Here is a 19,539-nt window from a genome sequence, read left to right as displayed (position 1 = left end):
ATCCTATGGATTATTGTGAGATTATAGTGGGATTTCACATACTTCTCTTCTGCTAGAGATCAGTGATTCTCAGTCTTGACTGCATGGTACCATCATCTGGGGGAGCTTTTAGAGAACACTGACCCCAGACCCCACCTTACACCATTTTAATGTTATTTGGGGCAGAACCTAGGCATTGGTGCTTTGTGAAAACTCCCCAAGGGATTCTAATGCACAGCCTGTTGAGAACCATAGGACTAGCCCAGAGGTGGGCACACTGCAGCCCTTGGGCCAAATCCAACTGCTGCCTATTTTTTGAAATAAAGTTTTATTGGCACCCAGCCGTGCACATTTATTTAGTTGTACATATGGCTGCTTTTGCATTACAGTGGCAATTGAGTAGAGTTGTTGCCACAGAAACTGTATGTCCTGCTAATCAAAATATTATCTACTGTTTGGCTCTTTAGAGAAGAAATTTGCTGACATCTCTTGCTAGACTCTTCCCCTCTTTGAGGGCAGACACTGTCCTTCTATCCCCTTCTAGATCACCACAGGCATTGCTGAATTCCAAAACAGAAGTGGCCTGGGTCAGTCCCAGCCCATCAGTTGGAAGAAGAGGCCCTGATTAGGTTAGGCTGAGACCGTCCCCCACTGAGTGACCTGGTCCCAATCTGGAGATATGTCTCATCTCTTTCCTGGATGGTGACGCTGTCTCTCAGCGGGCAGGCTTGTGTATCTTCCCACCCTCACATACTTTTACGAAATGAGCCAGTTGTACTGCAGAGCAGCACCCTTTGGGCTCTCAAGCTGGGGGGCTTCTTGAGGAAGTGAGAGAAGGGGTTATACTTCTAAAAGCTTGGACCAACTGCTGCCTCTGCCACCCCCAGTGCCCTGCTTTGGGGTGCCATAAAAATCGCAGAAGGAGCAGAGATTCCAGTGGCAGAGGGTCTTCGTCTAGGTCCTCCTGCTGGCTCACGCAGAGATCTGCCCAGAGATCCCTGTGGCAGGCAGCTCACTGCCTCCTAAAATAACCCTGTGCTGTTTTGAACAGCTGTGTTTGATCAGTCTTCCTAACCTTGAGTTGAAATCTTTTCTGTAACCTCCACCAGTTGGTCCTCATTCTGTCATCTCTGGCCCCACAGAACATGTCTACATCTGGTTCCAGGAATTAACTATCCATCCTGCACTGCGCACACATGCCCCTAAATCTTATCTAGAACATACACACTTCTCAGTCTCTTTAATTATGCTCATGAGACATGGAGTCCGGGCTCTTTATCATCCTGGTGGCAGCTCTTAATTAAAGTGCAGGGCCCAGAGCTGGACGTGATTTTCCAGCATCCCTCAGATTTGTGCAGAATGGAAGGAGACAGTTCCTCCCTGGTGGTGGAAGTCATAAGGTCACACCACTGTCAATGCCCCCAGTGGGCAGCTTGGCTTTTGAGAAGCCATTAGACCATGCGAGCACAGCATCACCTTAATAAAGGTCCCAGGCAGCTGAGACTCCTGGGTTCTTGCATATCTATGGCAAGTTATGGCATTATTTCTCCTTCTGCCCACATCTGGCCTGGTGGAGTGTCTGTGGGCTTCCCAAAGGGCTCTGTCCCTTCCTGGCTTACCCTGGAGGTTAGAGACATGCACCCAGCCCCCTCACCTGGCAGATGTGTAGTGTGGTTGTGACAGAGCTCCGTGGGCCCTGGATTTATGACATCTCTGGGCCAGGAACGAGGTTAATATTCTTAATGGCAAAAGGGTGAGCCCCATTATTACCCCAGCTCATTAATCAATGGCAGAACCCGTTTTACCTGTTAGGTGTCCTGGTGTGGGAAGTTCATGAATGGGAATCCAATTTCCTTTTTAAAGCCAAGCAACCTCTCCCCTTTTTAAATCCGGGAGGCAATTCTGGGGAGGGTGTCGATATTTTAGAGCAAATTTTTTCTTGGGTGGAAGGGGCTGTGGGCAGCCTTTGAGGGCCCTCCCTGCCTTACTCACCAAGCTGACACAGCTGGCCAGGGGTGCTGGGAAAGCGGCAGCAGCTCACTCAAGCTGGTCCCTAAGCCAGCGCCGCCAGGTCAGGACAGCTCCAATTAGGGGATCCAGAATGATGGGGAGCTCAGGGCCATCCGTTTAGACCTGTTGCTCACAGATCAGAGGATGGGCATGACGGAACTGTGGAGAGGGCAAGTGGGGCCAGACCACTCAGGTGGACCACTCAGGTCCACCACTCAAGTGGAGCCCTTTCAGATTGGCTGGTTGGCTGGGGTGATGGTTTAAATGTCCCTAGGGAGTACATCCTTCTGGGGTTCGTATCCTTCTCCCCAAACTGTTCATCGTTCAGTCATGTCCAACTCTTTGTGACCCCATGGACTGCAGCATCCTAGGCTTCCCTGTCCATCACCAGCTCCTAGAGCTAGCTCAAGCTCATGTCCATCGAGTCGGTGATGCCATCCAGCCATCTCATCCTCTGTCGTCCCCTTCTCCTTCCACCTTCAATCTTTCCCAGCATCAGGATCTTTTCTAATGAGTCAGTTCTTCGCATCAGGTGGCCAAAGTATTGGAGTTTCAGCTTCAGCATCAGTCCTTCCAATGAACACGTAGGAGTGATTTCTTTAAGGATTGAGTGGTTTGATCTCCTTGCAGTCCAAGGGACTCTAAGAGAGTTTCCTCCAACACCACAGTTCAAAAGCATCAATTCTTTGGTGCTCAGCTTTCTTTATAGTCCAACTCTCACATTCATACATGACTACTGGAAAAACCATAGCTTTGACTAGACAGACCTTTGTTGGCAAAGTTAATACAGCCCTTTATTAATTCTTGTTAATGAAGCAGGGGCCTGTGTTCAGGTTCACCTTCTGGCTCTCATCCCCATCCTGTTCTGACTGATGCTTCTGTGTGCAGAAGTGGGACCCCATCTTTCTACTGCCTCACAGCTGCTGTGAACACCTTCAGAACAACGCTGGAGCTCATTGCCTCTAGTGTAAGGACATGCCTGCACTATTTTTGGTGGTAGGTTGTGGGGAGTAGGAGGAGGTGGGATCCTGGGCAGGATGGAGGAGGCAGTAAGCAATGGAGGGAAGTAATTGCTAGAAGCCCGCCACAGAGCATGGCTCCAGGCGGAAGCGGTGCTTCCCCAGGTGTGGCCTTGGCAGGTTGCAGGTGTGTTCCAGTCACAGGGAGGCCGAGGAAGAGGAAGGGAGACTTCCAGCACCCAGCTGATGAGGGAGTGTCGGGGTGGCCCTTGCCCAATTTGGTGTGTATCTGAGCCAAATTGGCAGAGCTTCCTCTTCTTTCTTTCAAACCTCCCTTCAGAGATTTCGTTCTGCTGTTGGGAAGGAACCCAGGATTTTTGAAACTCAGGCGGCAGGCTGTGGGTGTCACAGAAGAGCCAAAGACTGGAAGGGAGGCTGGCCAGAGTTGAAACCTGCAACACTTCGTGTGCTCTGAGGCCTTGGAGAAACTAGGAAATCTCTCTGGGCTTTGATTTATCTCATCTGAAAACAATATAATTAGGAGGATGAAGTAAGACAGTGTTAAAATCTCAGTCTTGCCCGACAGTGGGTGTTCCCTCCATCCTCAGCATCATGTCCGAGCTTCTTGACAGTTCTCACCCTCGAGTACCCTCAGGCTCTTGGAGGGTCTGGTTTAGGTTCTCAGGTCCTGGCACCAGCAGACCTCGTTTCCAGGCGGTCGTCCCAGGGAGTCGAGCGGGGTCTCACTTCCTGGCAGAGAAGTGTGTGAAGCGAGAAAGCTGATGACGGGATATCATGTTGGGGATATCTCCTGATGGTGCCTTGTCAGAGAGGCACTCAGCCTCCGCGATCGCTTGATTCACACAGTGGATCAAAGTTTACTATTCTGAAATTGATAAGTCTGTTCAAGAAACCTTTGCCTCTCTTTAAGGATAGAACATTTCCAGTGGTAAGGGATTTATGACCTTGTTTGGAAGGAGATTTTACAATGTGCACCAGTAATTAAGGCCACTTCCGGCTTGATTCATGAGGTTACTGTCCTGCACCGTGTTGGCATTTCATAGAGACCAGGTCTCTGTGGTCTTGAATGTGCCCTTGGAGTAAGTGGTGGGAAAAGCAAACCCCCTTAAGTAGTGGATGTATCCCAGACCATTGAAATCCAAAGGAGGGCTTGATTTTTTAAAGCAGTGTTGAAAAAACTGAAATACGCCTTATAAACCTGGAGGAAGAAGGCTGGACAGGTGGACTGGTGACCAGGGCTTTTCCTGCCATCCCACCTGCTAGTGTTTGTTCTGGTGGTGCCATATCTCCAGGGAGAGATACTGTACATCACTGAGGACCAGGGGGGCTGGGGTCACCTGTCACAGGAGCCTGGCTCAGGCAGATAGCTGAGCCGACATGCAAGGTCAAGGTTCACAGCCACGGCTGTCGGTCAGTGCCCTGACTGGACTTTGCTCATTGGATTTTTTTTTTTTTTGTTTAGGGCAGACCAGAGCCCTTCTCTCTTTGACCATTGGCTGTGGTAGAGGGCACGTCTGACCCTTACAGCTTATCTGGAAAAAAACAAAAAACTGAGGTCCTTGGCCTCCTGGAGCATGTGGGGGGCTGGGGACGTTGTGCCTTTATGGGCATGCCTGTACATTCACGTCTGAGTGCAGGTGCGTATGCTAGGCGTGTGTGTATATATTTACTTATTTTATTTACTAAACACTTAAATGATGTCTACCTTGTGTTATGTGCATGATTCCAAGCATTTGACAAATATTTAAGACACAATTCTTGTAACAATCTCCTAAGGTACATCTTTGTATTATTCCCACTTTATAAATGAGGAAACTCGGGACAGAGTGTAAGTTGTGTAGCTTGCCTAAGGTCATGCAGCCTGTTGATGGCCCAGCCAGAAAGTGTACAGGTGCTTGAGTGAAAATATGCTTGTTTCTAGTACCCTAAGCATAAGGGGCCCCTTATAGGCATGAACTCAGGCTTCCCCCTGGAGAGGAATGGCCCAACAAACCCTCCATCGATTCATTAGCTCATTGACCCATCTAGCATTTACTTGGCCCCCTTTATGCCAGGCTGGGACTGAGCATTGGGATGTAGATGGGCAGAGCCAATAGAACCACCCTGTGTTGAAAGCTTTGGGCACTGTGGCTTCACCTTGGGGTTCTCAGGGCAAAGGCTGCAGGTCTGAAATCACTCTGCTGCTGCTGCTAAGTCACTTCAGTCATGTCCGACTCTGTGCGACCCCATAGACAGCAGCCTACCAGGCTCCTCCGTCCCTGGGATTCTCCAGGGAAGAACACTGGAATGGGTTGCCATTTCCTTCTCCAATGCATGAAAGTGAAAAGTGAAAGTGAAGTCGCTCAGTCATGTCCGACTTTGCAGCCCCATGCACTACAGCCTACCAGGCTCCTCCATCCATGGGATTTTCCAGGCAAGAGTACTGGAGTGGGGTTCCAGTGCCTTCTCCCTGAAATCACTCACATATTTACAAATCTGGTGCCTCTGGGTAGGGGATCCAGGAGCAAAGAGAATGGGGAAAATGTGTCCATGAGCCTGGACAACTCAGTGGTCCTAAGTCCACGAGTCCACCCCCCGGGCTCTAGAGGGCCTAATCAGAGAGAAGTCTTGTAGAGCCATGGGTGATGGGATGGAGGGAGCAAGTGTGCAATGCCCACATGTGCTTATTTTACTGTATTTCCTTCCAGTCCCCCCCCTTTTGGGGGGGCTGATCCACACAGAATGTAGGATCTTAGTTCCAGACCAGGAATCAAACCTGTACTCCTTACATTGGAAGCTCGAGTCTTAACCACCGGACCACTAGCCAGGGAAGTCCTGCAGTCCTTTTTTTTTTTTTTTTTTTTTTTTATGTACTTAAATATATGTCTTTCTTTCTCTCACTCTCTCTCTCTTTTTTTTTTTTTTGGTGTTATATTTTAGAAAAATTGAATCTTCCTAGTTTCTATGTTGAAATCAGATTTTTGTCAATTGCTGAAGTGCCAAGGATAAGGCTTTTTTTTTAACCAGTAAAGATTCTGGGGATTCATGGTATTCAGTGGCTAAGACTCCACACTCCCAATGCAGGGTGCCTTGGTTCCTTGGTCAGGAAACTGGATCCTGCATGCTGCAACAAAGATCAAAGATCCCGCATGCTGCCACTAAGACCTCCTGGCACAGCCAAAATAAATCAATCAAAAATAAATTTTGAAAAGATTCTGTTACCCTCTTTTGTTGGCTGCATAGTAGGGGTCCTCAAGCGGCTCACCTCATCCTGGAACAAGTCAGAACTCCAGCTGCCGGTTCAGAATTTTCTCCTTCTGCACTTTTGGTTGTGGTCTGGGCCATAGATGTCTGCACCAAGGAGGTGCATTTTTAGACTCTGCTGAGAACAGTGTTACTGCAGGCCACTCACTTCTCTGCCTGTGGGGTCAGGTGCCGGCATGGGCTGCCAGCGTCCTCAGCTACAGGGTGGATGAAGTGTGGGTCCCGCAGTGGTCTGGTGCTCCATCAGCCAGTCAAGGGGGGCTGTGGCCCCTCTGCACACAGGCTCACCCTGCTGGGGTCTGTGGCCCCCAAGGCCTTTCCAGGTGCTCACGTGTTCTACCAGCCCACCCACTGCACTGGAGCTTCAGCCCTCCCTCAAGCTGCCAGGTGACTTTGCAGGCCTCTGAAGGGACTAGTGGCCCACCATGGTCCCCATTTGGTTTTGTCCAGGTGCTGGTTACTTGTTCTCTGGAACGGTGGCCCTCGCCCAGGAGAAAATGACCCAGGGCCTTTGTGTGGGAACACTGCCTGTGCTAGGGAAGCTGGCTTCCAGGGACGGCCTGCTTCCATGAGTCTGTACAGTTTCCACCACCTTTTCAAAGCCATTATTCTCTGCTCAGAATGCTTGGAGGGGATGGGACCTGGAGATCCTTCTTCCCATTGCGTGGATGAGGAACCTGAAATTCTGAGAACAGCGGTGTGGGCAGGCTAGGGGCCAAGTGGGACAGGAGTCTGGGGCCATCTGATGGGCCCGCCTGTTGCTGCAGCTACGTGTAAACTCACCAAGTGTGAGGCTCTTCTTGGCCCCCGGCAGCGGATGCTGTCAGCCTCCTCCTCCTTCCTGCTCACCAGTCCAGCCTCCTCCAGCTAGCTTGTACCTGCATCTCTCCCCGAGGCTTTGTGCAGGACCTGCAATGGGGTGATCATCCTTCCCACACTCGTGAGGCAGCCCAGAAGTCAGGGCTCAAGAACAGCTTCCAAAGGGCCCTCCCAGAGTTAGCTGGTGTCTGGTTCCCCTGTCCTCCTCACCTTGGTAAAATGATTCTGAACAGTAGGTTTATGTAGACAGTGTTCAAAAGTTTCCAAATTGGGTGGAGTTTGGGTGGTCCACCTTGGTAGCTGACTTGATTACCCAGCTTTCCTGCTGCTGTCCCTCCCTGACCCGTTTCCCCATCCCTCCTAAGTGTCAGCTCCCAAATATACCACTTGCACCTGAGTCCTGGCTTCCGGTTCTGCATCTGGGAGAACCCAGACTAAAATACCTGGCCTGTGGCATCTCAGGTGGGAACAACATCCTTTCCCGGTTCTCTACTGCTTTCGCCCATGCCAGTATGGTGTTATCCCTCGGTCCGTTGACTCAGTTTCTTCCCACCCCTGGAGGAAGATGTTTTCACAGTGAAGGGGCGAGAGCTCAGGCTCAGAGAAGAGGAAGAGACATGCCCAGACTCCCACACCTGGGGAGAAGCCAGAAAGCACTGAAGCTCGGGTCCCTGAATTCAGTACCACCCTGTACATCCCCGCCCACCCTTGCTCCTGCCCAGCGCATCTTGTGAGGGCCCTGCTGTGCCCAGGGGCTGATTGCCTTATGGAAGGACCCGCCCGAGTCTGCCTCCCAGCAAAGAGCACATCATGAGTACAGGGTAACCGAGACAGATATGACATTGCAATGTTCTGTCCCTGGTAACTTTCCCATACCTTAGGAGGGGCCAAGTACATGTAAGAAAAAGTGCTTTGGGCTTCAGGGACAGCTGCTTAACTTAGAGGACTGCCCGAGAGAAAGAGTTAATTGAGGCTTGGTTGCTGAAGGATTTGAGAACATGGCATTGTTTTCAAAAGTGAATCACCATTTATTGAGCACCCACTATTAAGCTGAATATAATTGGAAACTTGCAAATATGGTGGTGGTAATTATGGCCGATGCTGCGTGTCCTCCATAAAAAGGCAGTGACTCGGGGGTGGCGGAGGGGCCGCTGTTTAGTGCTCACATCTTAGAGGCGCTGGGGCCTGGCCTGCCTTGCGGCTCCCAGGTTGGAAAAGTGCATGAATCATCCTAATGGGCTGCATTCAGAGAGAATGACCCTTCACTTAGTATGGTCCTGCACCACTGTTGCTGATTATTGAAATGCGCTGTGCCAGCCTGGGCCCCGTCTCCCCTTGATCCAGCTGTGAGCACAGAGCAAGGCTGGTGGGAGAAGCCCCCTTGTTCTCCACTCCTGCTCTCTCCTGGGCCCTGCGTGGAGCATGGAGGCCTGGTTTCCAGGGGTTTTCAGAAGTGCCCGAGACCTCGGGAAAGGCCTTGGCTTCTTTACTTTACATACTTTTCCTTTGCACACTGCGTTTGCTTTACATACTTTTCTTCTGAGTCCACTGGAGAAGTTGTTCTTATTGGACACAGCCTCCTGTTACCGTGAGAAAGCCCCACGGGCATGCCTGATCCTTCCTTGGGAAGGGAACAGCGGATGGGACCAAAAAATGACTCCAATTCAGCCATCTAAAACCCATTTTGGAAGCAGGCGGCTATAAATATGTATGTAGGTCACCAAACGACTTAGGTTTTTGTGCGGCTGGGATTTGCCAGGAGTCTGGTTCTGTCACCCTGCTAATGAGCATTCTGTTACTGGGCATCCAGGTGACTTGCAAGACCCTTCCCCTCCCTCCCCAGGCCTCAGTTTCCTCCTCAGTAAGAGGAGGGACTCCATCAGGCTGGATGATGGGTTGAGATGATGATCATCAGAACTGACATTTCTCAGGACTCGCCATGTGCCAGCCCCGTTGTAAGTATATCACGCAGATGGGATCATTTTATCCCCACCCCGCTGTCATTTTATAGACGAGGGGCCTAAGGCCCTGAGAGGTGCCTGACTTTCAGAACCGTCCCCTGTCCCTGCTCCTGATGATGGAAAGTCTAGAGAGCCCTCCAGGGAAGAAGAAAATCCCCATCTTAGCCTTCCTGTCCTGGGTCTGGTCTCAGAGTGCTTTCTAGGCAGTAGCCCCAAACCCAGGAGGGGCACTTGTCCCCTCTTGAGCAGGAAGCTTGGGAGAGAGGACTGTCTGGGAAGGTGGGTGCGGGTGGTTGGGGTTTGCAGGAGGGCTGGGCTGTGCTGAGCCAGAGATCAGGGGAGGACAAAGTGATGCCCAGTGGGTATCCCCAGGTGGACTGAGCCTGGCCTGGGGCTGCCTCCCACAAGGAACTGTCTGTGGGGATGGATGAAAGTTCTTGTGAGAGGAGCTAGTGTGTTTTTCCTGGGGCATGATTGTGGTGAATATGCCCCAAAATTTTTAAGAAAGACTTTAAGAGAAAAATTAGATAGGCATCCAGGTATCACGGGAATTGTGTGGAGCTGGGAGTGAAGAAACATTTGGTTATCTGTTTCTGGCACTGACCTTCACTCCCCGTTCCCCAAGACCTCCTGCTCCCCAGTGCATTCGTGCTTTTCAGGCTATGGAAAGTAGAAAATGTTGGGGTTCCGTGTGAGATTTCCTCTGCACAATTTTTACACATAAAAGTTTGAAACCCACTGGACTAGATTGTCTCCCGAGGCCCTCTGAACTCTGACCCCACATGTAGTGACTCTGCAGACCCCCAGGTGCTTCTGTCCTCAGGAGGGGAGGCACTGGATTCTCTGTCTGTAGGTTCTGGCTAAAAGCAATGAAAAAATACTAAGACTGAGCTATCTCTGAGTTCAAAATAGAACCTCCCACTGCTTGAGAGATGCTGAGAAGCCGGTCCCTACCACATAACAGCAAGGTTCTGGGGTAAATGAACAGAGGGCCAGGCCAGGCTCCACTCCAACAACCTCCCACCCAGGACCCACAGCCTTCTCCATGGGGTGAAACTGAAGGAGGGCGAGGTGTGCATGTGAGAGGAGGGGGGAGGCGAGCAAGCAGGGCTGGAGAGGCGCTGACGAAGGCTGTAATTTGGAATGCATTTTTCCTGACAAGTTGGAGCCTGCAGGTGTCTAGGCAAGCAGCTGTGGCCTTGGGAGGGGCAGGACTGGAAAGACCAGTGGAGACCACCGCCTCCTGACTTGCGGGCCAGCTAACTGACTGGTCTGTAAAGAAGCGTTTACCACAAAACACCCAAGAAACGGATGGCGGCTGCTTGGATAGTGACAACTGTCCTGAATGACTGAACCGTAGGGTTGTGAGCTCCCGCCCCTGCAGCCTTATGGGCAGAACCCTCGACCTCCGTCAGTGAAAGAGGGGCCTAGCACTTTGAGATGACTCTGCGTGGCTGAGTCAGACCTTAGAGGAGAGAAAGGGAATCTGTCCTAGGTCCTTGCGGAAAAGCACTCTCCCCACCATCTGATTTCCAGGAGTTTCAGCTGAACGCCTGAATGTAGCTAATTAATCTTCCCCAAATTAATTTTCTTACCATGTCAGAAATGATTTATTGGTGTGCCTGTAGGTAGAGGTGGTCTATGATGGTCAAAGCCAGGGACAAGGAGTGGCGAGCAGGGACTGCTTGCCTGTATCTCCGCATGGGGGCGGGGTGTCCCCACAGCCCTGTGTGTGTTGCAGCCTGTTTTGTGGACCCCTTGGAGCCCTGGGCGTGGGCATAGACCCAGAGCACGCTGCCATCTCAGCACATGGAAGGTGGCCTGGAGGTTCTCTACCTCTTAACCAAGTCCCTGGACTAGGTGCATCCTCCGCAAAGCATAAAAGGCGAAAAAAAGGATCGTTCACAAACATTTTTCTTTTTGTGGTTGAGAAATGTGACAGCTGTTGTCATGCCTAATTGCAGCCAATTTTCTCTCTGTAATCATCACTGGGGCCTTTTCTGGGGTTTCTTCTTGGGTCTTTGTTTTGTCTTTCGGACTAGATTTTCAGCTTCCCATGGACAGAGACCCCAGCTTGATCCCGGGCTCCCAGGAGGTGCCACCATAGCCTATTCTTTATAAACTACTGACATGTCCCCAAGTCATGAGATTATTTGCTCTTCGCGAAACTCACATAAAGTTGAGAAAGCAAATAGTTTTGCCCTGTTTCACGGAAGAACTGCTGGAGCTTGGAGAGATAAAAAGAAGCTTGGTCAAAGTTAACCCACAAGGGTGAAGGAGAGTCGGCTTGGGCCAGAATGCTCTGTCTGGGACATTTCTGCTTGGTGGGGGTCCCTTCTGTGGAGCCACTCGTTTTTCTGTGTTTTTGCACAGTTCTGGCCTGCTGCTGGGGCTTTGGAAATACCACCCATCTTGGTCACAGTTGGGGTTGTGCAGACAGCCACCCAGCTAGGTATTCCTTGAAGCCGGTGTTCTGCTGTGGAGCAGCTGAAGCTGCACTAACAAACAGAGCACAGACAGGTGGTATCCAGTTTTCTGACCTCTACCCAAACCAGACACCCACCTTAGAGCTTCTCTTGGGCACCTGAATGGCAGGAGCTCCAGTTCCCAGGCAGCTGTTCCTTTCACTGGCTGTTAGATGTCCTTCCTGACTCATCGAGCTTACTCCTGTATAGTCTGGGTCTGTGTGGAGCATCTGTCTACCTCCTCTTCTCCAGGCAGCCCCTCATCATTGGAAGCCCTCTCCAGGCCCCCAAATCCCTGTTCTGTTAATGCCATCTCTTGGTCAGCATGGCAACTGAGTCTCCCTCTTGAGGATGTCAGGCTTGTCACGGTGGGCCCCAGAGGAAGACCAGGACTCCAGCCTGCCAGTCCCCTGATGGGGGTATAAACAGGGAGCCACTGGCTGCTGCTGCCATGCATGCTGTTCACTTACCTTCAAGGAGCCCTCCTGACCCCCAGAGTGGAGGGGAGGGCTCCTGGGTTTCAAGCTGGAAAGCCAAGACACAGAACCCCAGGCTGTCCATGGCCCCTCTGCCCCTGCACAGTCCAAAGGCAGGCCAGTCATACTCTGGCCTGTATTTTCAGCCAGGGATGTTGAACCTCTCTTATTTATTTATTTTTGGCTTTATTAATAAATAAAATAAAATTGATTGATTGATTTTTGGGGTCTTCTGTGCGACATGGGCTTTTCTTTAATTGCCACGAGTTGGGGCTACTCTTTGTCGCAGTAAGCGGGCTTCTCATGGCGGTGGCTTATCTTACGGCAGAGCACGGGCTCCGGGGCACTCGGACTTCAGTAGTTGCAGCTCATGGGCTCAGTAGCTGCTGTCCCCAGGCTTCCAGAGAACAGACTCAGTAGTTGTGGCACAGACTTAGTTGCATGTGGATCTTCCCAGATCAGGGATCGAACCCATGTCTTCTGCATTGGCAGGCGGGTTTTTTTTACCACTGAGCCATCAGGGAAGCCCCTTAGTTGTTCTTTAAAATGGTCCGAAGGCAGTGGGGAGGCTTAGTCATTTAATCTGGGGCTCCTGACCTTTTTGAGAAGTGCCTGACACTTTGCAGGCATATATGAATGTGATGGAGGGAGCAACAACTTTATCAGTTATCAGATTCCCAAAGAGATCCATGACCCCCAAACCATGAAGAAAGCTAGCACAGTTTTAAGAATAAATTGATAAGGAATGGTCCAACTGGGACCATGTAGAACATTCCCAGGTGTGTTCACATGCAGTTTGCTTTAGAGTAGAGCAGACAAAAGCCACGTGCCTGGAAAGGACACAGAGCCTCATGGGTTGCCGCCCCCTCACTTTCCAGGAAGAGGAAAGCAGCGGAGGGTGGTGGAAACTGGTCTTGCCTCATCCCGCAAGTGGCTGAGCTGGGGCAGCCCGATGCTGCCAGTTCTCACAGGCAGCAGAGCATAGGAGGTGCCTGTATGGCTTGGAGGAGGTGCCTGTGGGTCAGTGGGGACAGCACAGGCCACCCCGTCCCGGAAGGTAGAGCTGCCCGTCTCGTGTCCCTTCTTTTCAGTAGGCTTGAGTGCTTTTAGCAGGGATACCTGTACATTTCAGCTCTTCTCCACAGTCCCACCAGCCCTCCCTGGAGCCAGGTAACCTTCCTGGAGAGTTTGAACAGCAGTCTTGTTCTGATAGGATCTATGCTTTGAACAGAGAGCATTGCCCATCTTCACAGCCAGGCCCAGCTTCAGCCCTGGCTCCCCTCAGGGGGCAGGGCAGTATCTGGCCTCCCCCCAGCTCAGGCATGTTGCTCAATCTGACCAGCCCTCAGGATTGCACAGAGGATGCCATCACTCCCGCGTCTTGGATCCTGGAGATGGATCAAGGCGTGTTGGATCATCTCTTACTCCACTTGACCCCCAGGGAAGAAAGCAAGAGAGAGCTGCATTTTACACTGACTTCTTGCTTCACTTTATTGAACAAGGCTGAGAAACATCTGGGAAAAGTGGAATTCCAAAGTCATATCGAGAGGCTTAGCTTTAGATTGGTGGGCGAGGGGGCTGGCTCTAACTTAAGGTTTCCCAAACTTTACTCATAAGAATCACCTGGGTTACTTATTAAATATACAAGTTATTAGGGCTAAGAATCTGGGTTTTATAAAACAAGGATTCCAGGCCACGCCTATCTTCAGGCTAGTTTAAGAAGTAGTTTATCTCCTCTACCAAAAATAACCTGTGAAGAGGAGTGCTTTGGAAAATTTAGTTTTTCATATAATTGAGTAATAAGTTTTTCTTGTTTGAAAAATGTATTAATATTACAGACAAGTCTCCTTTTATTTTATCTCATCACCCCATCCTAGTCCCTCCCTCCTCCCAGAGGAATTGTCAGTTTGAAGAGTCTGTCTCCCCAGACATTTTTGTTACATTAAATAGAGATACAAGTTTCTGTTTAATTTTCATAAATAGGTATCATCTTGTATTTATCATTCTACAACCTGCTTTCTTTCCATTCAAAGCTATATCATGGAGCAGTGTTGGTGCAATAGCATTAGAGTGACTGCTTTTTTTTTTTTTTTTTTAATCTAAAACATAATATTCCTTAGTAGAAACTGGCACGGTTTATTTAGCAATTCGCCTATTGATGGACATAGAAGGTTCTTGAAGTTTCTCTTTATTACTTGCTTTAGTGAACATCCTTGCCCAAGTCTCCCTTGTGCACATTTGGGAATAAATACAGAGAAGTGAAACTGTTGGGTCAAACCACGTGCTTTTTTGGAGTTTAGTGGATTCTGCCCAAAGTTAGCCTTCACAGTGGCTCTACCATTTACCTTTCCACCCAGAGCCTGTGGAGAGAGAGGACCCGGTTCTCCATACAAGTGCCACTGTCTCGTTAAAGCACGTGGGCCTGTGCCCAAGTGGAGGCCCCCACTTTCCTCTAGTGCTTCCCTTTGGGGGTGAATTGAAAGACTACCTCCCATCATGAAACTAAATCCTCGCGAAGACCCAGGCTTCAGACTGCTGTCAGGGATGGACCAGTTCCACCCAGCAGTGTGTGGAAAGCAGAAAGGAGGCCTGTGGAGCTAACTCCAGAGCCCTGTCAGAGGGGCACTGAGTGTGCTGGGATTCTAGAATCCTCTGGACTGCTGTGGAAAGGCAAGGAAAGTGAAGTTGCTCAGTTGTGTCCAACTCTTCACAACCCCATGGACTGTAGCCTGCCAGACTCCGTTCATGGGATTTTCCAGACAGGAATACTGGAGTGGATTGCCATTTCCTTCTCCAGGGATTCTTCCCCACCCAGGGATCGAACCTGGGTCTCCCACACTCCAGGCAGATTCTTTACTGTCTGAGCCGCCAGGGACTGCTGTAGGCCATGTACAAAAATGGGAGGTTGGGACAGGGCTCTTGAGGACAGCACCCACCCTCCCCGCCTCGCTCCCGCCCCGCTCCAGTTTCACCGCTTTATAAACCTATGAAAGTCCTTCAGGGCCACTGGCTAACTTGGGACTCTCCAATTTTGTTTGAAAGCAAGAAAAGGCTTGCCTGGCTTTTAGCCATACCTGGCTTCTTATCTCAGAGAGGGGCAGGCAGTACACCCATCCCAGGAGGCCAAAACCATGAAAGACGATGTGTTAGGCAGCCACATCTAGTTAGGCAGCCACACTCAACAGCCGTCCTTCTGCTGCTCTCCTCCCTGGGGAGTGGTGGGCCCAGTGGCCTGGCTTCCCCTCTCAGCTCTGCACCTGCCTGTGTAAGGCAAACTGGCCATCTGAAGGGTCCAGTGCCCTGTTGGGTGTTTGCCTATTCAAGATCAAAATCACGGAAAGCTTCTTGTATACCTGAGTGGCCTGACCTACAGAGGGGTCCCGGTTGGCTCCCTTTTGCTTGAACTGTTTAATTAGATTTAAGGTACTTGTCCACTAACAGGGGCATTTTAAAGCAAAGCGTGGTGTCCCTGGGCAGCTTGGATAGTGGCCACCCTTGAGGCCGGTGGCACATTGCATGGCTAAGCTTCCTACTCAACTCTCCTAACTCTTGGTTAAATTTTTACTCCAAAAACCAGGACAAGATTTTGTGAAAGGTCAGACAGCTCAGTTAGTGTTTGCCGAGTTTCACGTTGCTTAAACCTCAAATTCCCTCCCCTCTACCAACCTTACTTTGAAGTTTGAAAGGAAATTGATTAAATATTATACATTTTTAGGAACCTTCCGATTTGCTTCTTAAACTAACAGAATTCTAAACTGTTTTTTTGTAAACGGAAGGATTTTCAAACTGTCAGCAGGTATAACTAGAACCATATGTCAGCAGAGACCAGGAGCTTTCCCTGGTTTCGGGATTTGTAAATTCTTATTGAAACGGAAGCAAGCAGGGCAGGCAGCCTGAGGGCCCCCATGACAGCCTGAGCTCAGATCTCATTTTAATTAGAAAATACAGATAGCGCCTGCTGAACCGAAGGCCTCCCAGAGCTCCTGTCCCAGGGCGAACAAAGATTTGGTTTGTATCCTTCTTGCCTCCGTGTTTGCAAATTACTGAGCACTTCCGGGAGGAGCTGGAATGTTGATTTCTAGATTACGCAGCCGAGCACCCTCCCCAGCTAATCCCCCCAAAGTGATTTTGTTCTCTTAGGGAAATATTTGCTCCCTTCCTCGTTGCAGAATAGTCGGAGGGTGTTCACGAAGAAAAGAGACTGCAAGGAAGGCTAGGACGAGAGAAATGAGATTACATGTCATCCACAGCAGGTTCATCATTTGAATTCTGAGACACAAAACCCTATGCACCCCAGATCTGCATCTGAGCTGTTCTGTAGGACAGTGGTTCACGTGTCTAATTTTCTCCCTAATGTGTTCTGCAAATGGTAGAGTAGAAATATCATATGGAAGACATGAAAGGCCCTACCGCTCCTCTCCCCCATCTCTCCCTGCCCGTGTCATTTGAGCTCAGGGAGTCCCCAGAAAGGCCACAATTACAATGTCAGCATCTGGAAGCGCCTCCACTGGGACTAGAGCCTGACCCACAGCCGCTTCGGAGCGGTGGCAGCGGGCCCTGCACATGCTCAGATGGTGCTCCAGCCCTGGGTCTTTCACGGATAAGCCTGCCCTTGTTCAGGGAGCAGTGACTGCTGTGTGCAATGCCTCCCGCCGGCCGTCCTGGCCACATGCTGGTGACAGGGCAGCTGCCCGCGGTCCTAACGTGGGCATCACATTCCGGGCAGCTGGAGGTCACTCTGCTCACCCGGCCAGGGCTGCTGCCACAAACTGCCACTTACCCGGCAGACAAAGGGGGATTTTTCCCTTCCCCTGGGTTTACAGGCCCCTCAAATGCCTTACATTCCAGGAGCTGGGTGAGAGTGGAGGCTCCTGTGGTTTCTAATTAAACCTACAATTTAAATAACAATTCATGAAACCCCAAGGGTTGAGAGACAGGCTAACCTGCCCCCCTCCTCCCAAAAGAGGCAGCTGGGTGGCCCTGGCTGGGAGGCTGAGGACTTGCCCTTTGCTAGATGTGGGACCAAAGGAGCCCAAGTCACAGTGAGTTTTGGTGGAGCGAGGATGCGTTGAAAAGGGACCTGTGCTTTCCCCTCTGGTGAGGGTGCCCCAAGGGGGCACCTCCAATGAGAAGAAAAGTTGCTGTGTTTGCTTTTAGCATGCAACTGGGAATTTTTACCTTTCTCCTGGGAAAAGAGAAAGCTTTGAAGTATTCAAAACTCAGATTTTTTTATGATCTCTGGGACTCCCCTGGCTGCCCCCACCACCTGGCTCCAGGTGACTGCTCTGTTTGTTGTGGAACTTTCGTTGTTTTCTGGAATACAGACAAATGAGGAGTCCAGGAAGGAGGCAGAGGAACCAGCCAAGGGTCTCGGTTCAGCCCCCGCCTGCTCTAGACCTCAGTTTCCTCATCTGTCACAGGAGAGTCTTCTGATATGTGGCTTCCAAGGCCCTCGCTGCCCTTAGCAGTCTGTCTGGCCATCCCCGAGCTGCTCTTGTGTTTTCACTGGGCCCGGCTGGGGCCTCAGTCATCTTTGCAGAGCGTTGATCTCACCGAATTGTTGTCTGATTACCCAAGGCATGGTTGTGTTCCAGATTTGGGAAAGTGGAACGCTGGACATAATTATCTCGAGACAAACTCTTCTATGCCTCAGCCAGCACCAGGAGCATGTCAGCATTTCTGGGCTTTCTGCGAGCTCCTTTCCAACTTTCCTCCCTCTACATTCATTCCATTACTCTAAGCAAGTCACATCCCCCGAAGACGCCCTCCAGGTTCTTGCCTCTGTGCTTCTGTTCTCACTTCACTGTGCCTGGAGCAGCCATCCTACCTGTGCAGGCCCAGGACCCTCCCTTAGGATGGAGCACAGCAACGTAACGTAGGTTCCCTGTTACCCCTGCAAGAATCAGAGCTCCCTGCTGGTGGGTACCAGTTCAGACTCCTGCCTCCACCTCCCCTTCCTTGCCCACCTGGCACAGACTCGGTTTATATTTGTTGAAGCAAAGCCTGGCTGTGAACAGAAGTGAAGTAGAAAGCCCCAGGTGGACTCACACCCTTGCCATCTTCTCTACAGGTGACCATCGCTGATGACTACTCGGACCCCTTTGATGCCAAGAATGATCTCAAAAGCAAAACAGGAAAGGGAGAGAGCGCAGGCTACATGGAGCCCTATGAGGCCCAGAGGATCATGACTGGTAAGCACAGACACTTGCAACTCCGCGGGGAGGTGGATGGGTCACATGGTCACCGGCCAGCCTCTGCAGGGGAAGGTGTGTACTTTGGAGGTGGTGGTTGGGGGGTGGCACTGTGTTGAATCTTTACCACAGGTTATCTGTTCAGGTTTCACTGACCTCAGGAAGAACCCGGCAGGGCACAGTGACTGTCCAGAGATAGTAGGGTACTAAGTACAATTCATCAAGAATTCATCAAGAAGTAAGTGGGGAGGTGGGGGGAGTTTCCCTTAGGAATTTCTAATTCAAAAAAGATACAGCTTTTGAGGTGGAAAGCTTGGAGCTTCCTAGCATCCAGGGCAATAAGAGAAACAGGCAGAGTTACCTTGCTTTTATTACTTAGTAGAAGGGGGCAGACTAGGTCTTTAGGGACAAAGTTATCCCTGCCCCCATCCAAGAAAATCTTTGTTTTAGGACAGGAAGCAGCTTAAAGCACCATGGTCTTTGTGGCAGGTTTATAGGAAACACAGAGACTTTCCTCCTATAACTGTTTTCCTATTGACCCTTGATAATGAAACCTGTCAGAGCAGCAGTGTGGGGCCCAGAAGAATGTGGACGGGTATGTGGTATCCTGGGGGGGTCTGTTTTCACCAGAATAATACTTGGAACATCTTAAAAAAAAAAAAAAAGGTTATTTGGCTGCACCGGGTCTTAATTGTGGCATGCGGGATCTTCAGTCTTTGTTGCAGCATGCGAGATCCTTAGTTGCAGCATGTGGGATCTAGTTCCCAGACCAAGGATCGAACTGGGCCGCCTGCCTTGAGGAGCACAGAATCATAGCCACTGGACCACCAGGGAAGTTCCAGAGCATCTTTAAAGAATTAAGAGATATCAGATAGCAGCCATCTTGACAGACCCCAGGCATGGGCGGGTGGTAGGGAGATCACAAGCAGGGGAGAACCCCTCCATGAGGGTCCCCCTGGTTCAGGAGGATGGTCCAGGCATGGAAGAACGCTCGTGGGTTGGCCTGCTCTGACCCTGAGCAGGACAGTGATGTGAGCAGGGGCACCATGTACTGCAGACCACAGGCAGGTGGCCCTGAATTCTGAGCCTGTTGAGTCGGTGCCCCATATGTCTCAGGGTTTGGGATTCAGGTGCCTCCTTCTGTGACCCTCTTATTGTTTATTTGGTGTTCATGTTTTTGAGCACGTTCTCCTGATTCCTTCTGAATTTAAAGGAGGAAGGGAGGGACTTCCCTGGCAGTCCAATGGTTAAGACTCTGTGCTTCCGCTGATTGGGGAACTAAGATCCTGCATGTGGTGTGGCCAAAAAGTAAAATAAAAAATAAAAGAACATATTGAAGAGAAGAAGAAGGAGGGGGAGGAGGAGGAGAAAGGGAAAGGAAGCACCAGTTACTGAGCTCTTAGCACATGCTGGGC

At 50.5% G+C, this 19,539-nt stretch overlaps 1 protein-coding gene and 2 non-coding genes across 3 annotated transcripts in view; all 3 read left to right on the top strand.

The window, feature by feature from the left end:
• Window positions 1-19,539, top strand: part of SHB (SH2 domain containing adaptor protein B) — a 135,372-nt gene that overhangs the window by 31,881 nt on the left and 83,952 nt on the right. Inside the window, exon 2 of the mRNA NM_001192934.3 lies at window positions 18,004-18,124. Coding sequence (NP_001179863.1) covers window positions 18,004-18,124 — 121 coding nt within the window. The remainder of the gene's footprint in view (window positions 1-18,003; window positions 18,125-19,539) is intronic.
• Window positions 3,200-3,271, top strand: MIR2473 (microRNA mir-2473). The gene has a single exon (NR_030916.1). It is a non-coding gene; the product is annotated as a microRNA mir-2473 (primary transcript).
• Window positions 19,192-19,262, top strand: MIR2472 (microRNA mir-2472). The gene has a single exon (NR_030915.1). It is a non-coding gene; the product is annotated as a microRNA mir-2472 (primary transcript).

The sequence above is a fragment of the Bos taurus genome, chromosome 8, assembly GCF_002263795.3.
Source record: "Bos taurus isolate L1 Dominette 01449 registration number 42190680 breed Hereford chromosome 8, ARS-UCD2.0, whole genome shotgun sequence".
In the NCBI taxonomy this organism is placed as follows: Eukaryota; Metazoa; Chordata; class Mammalia; order Artiodactyla; family Bovidae; genus Bos; species Bos taurus.
This window is presented reverse-complemented; position numbering and strand designations above follow the sequence as displayed.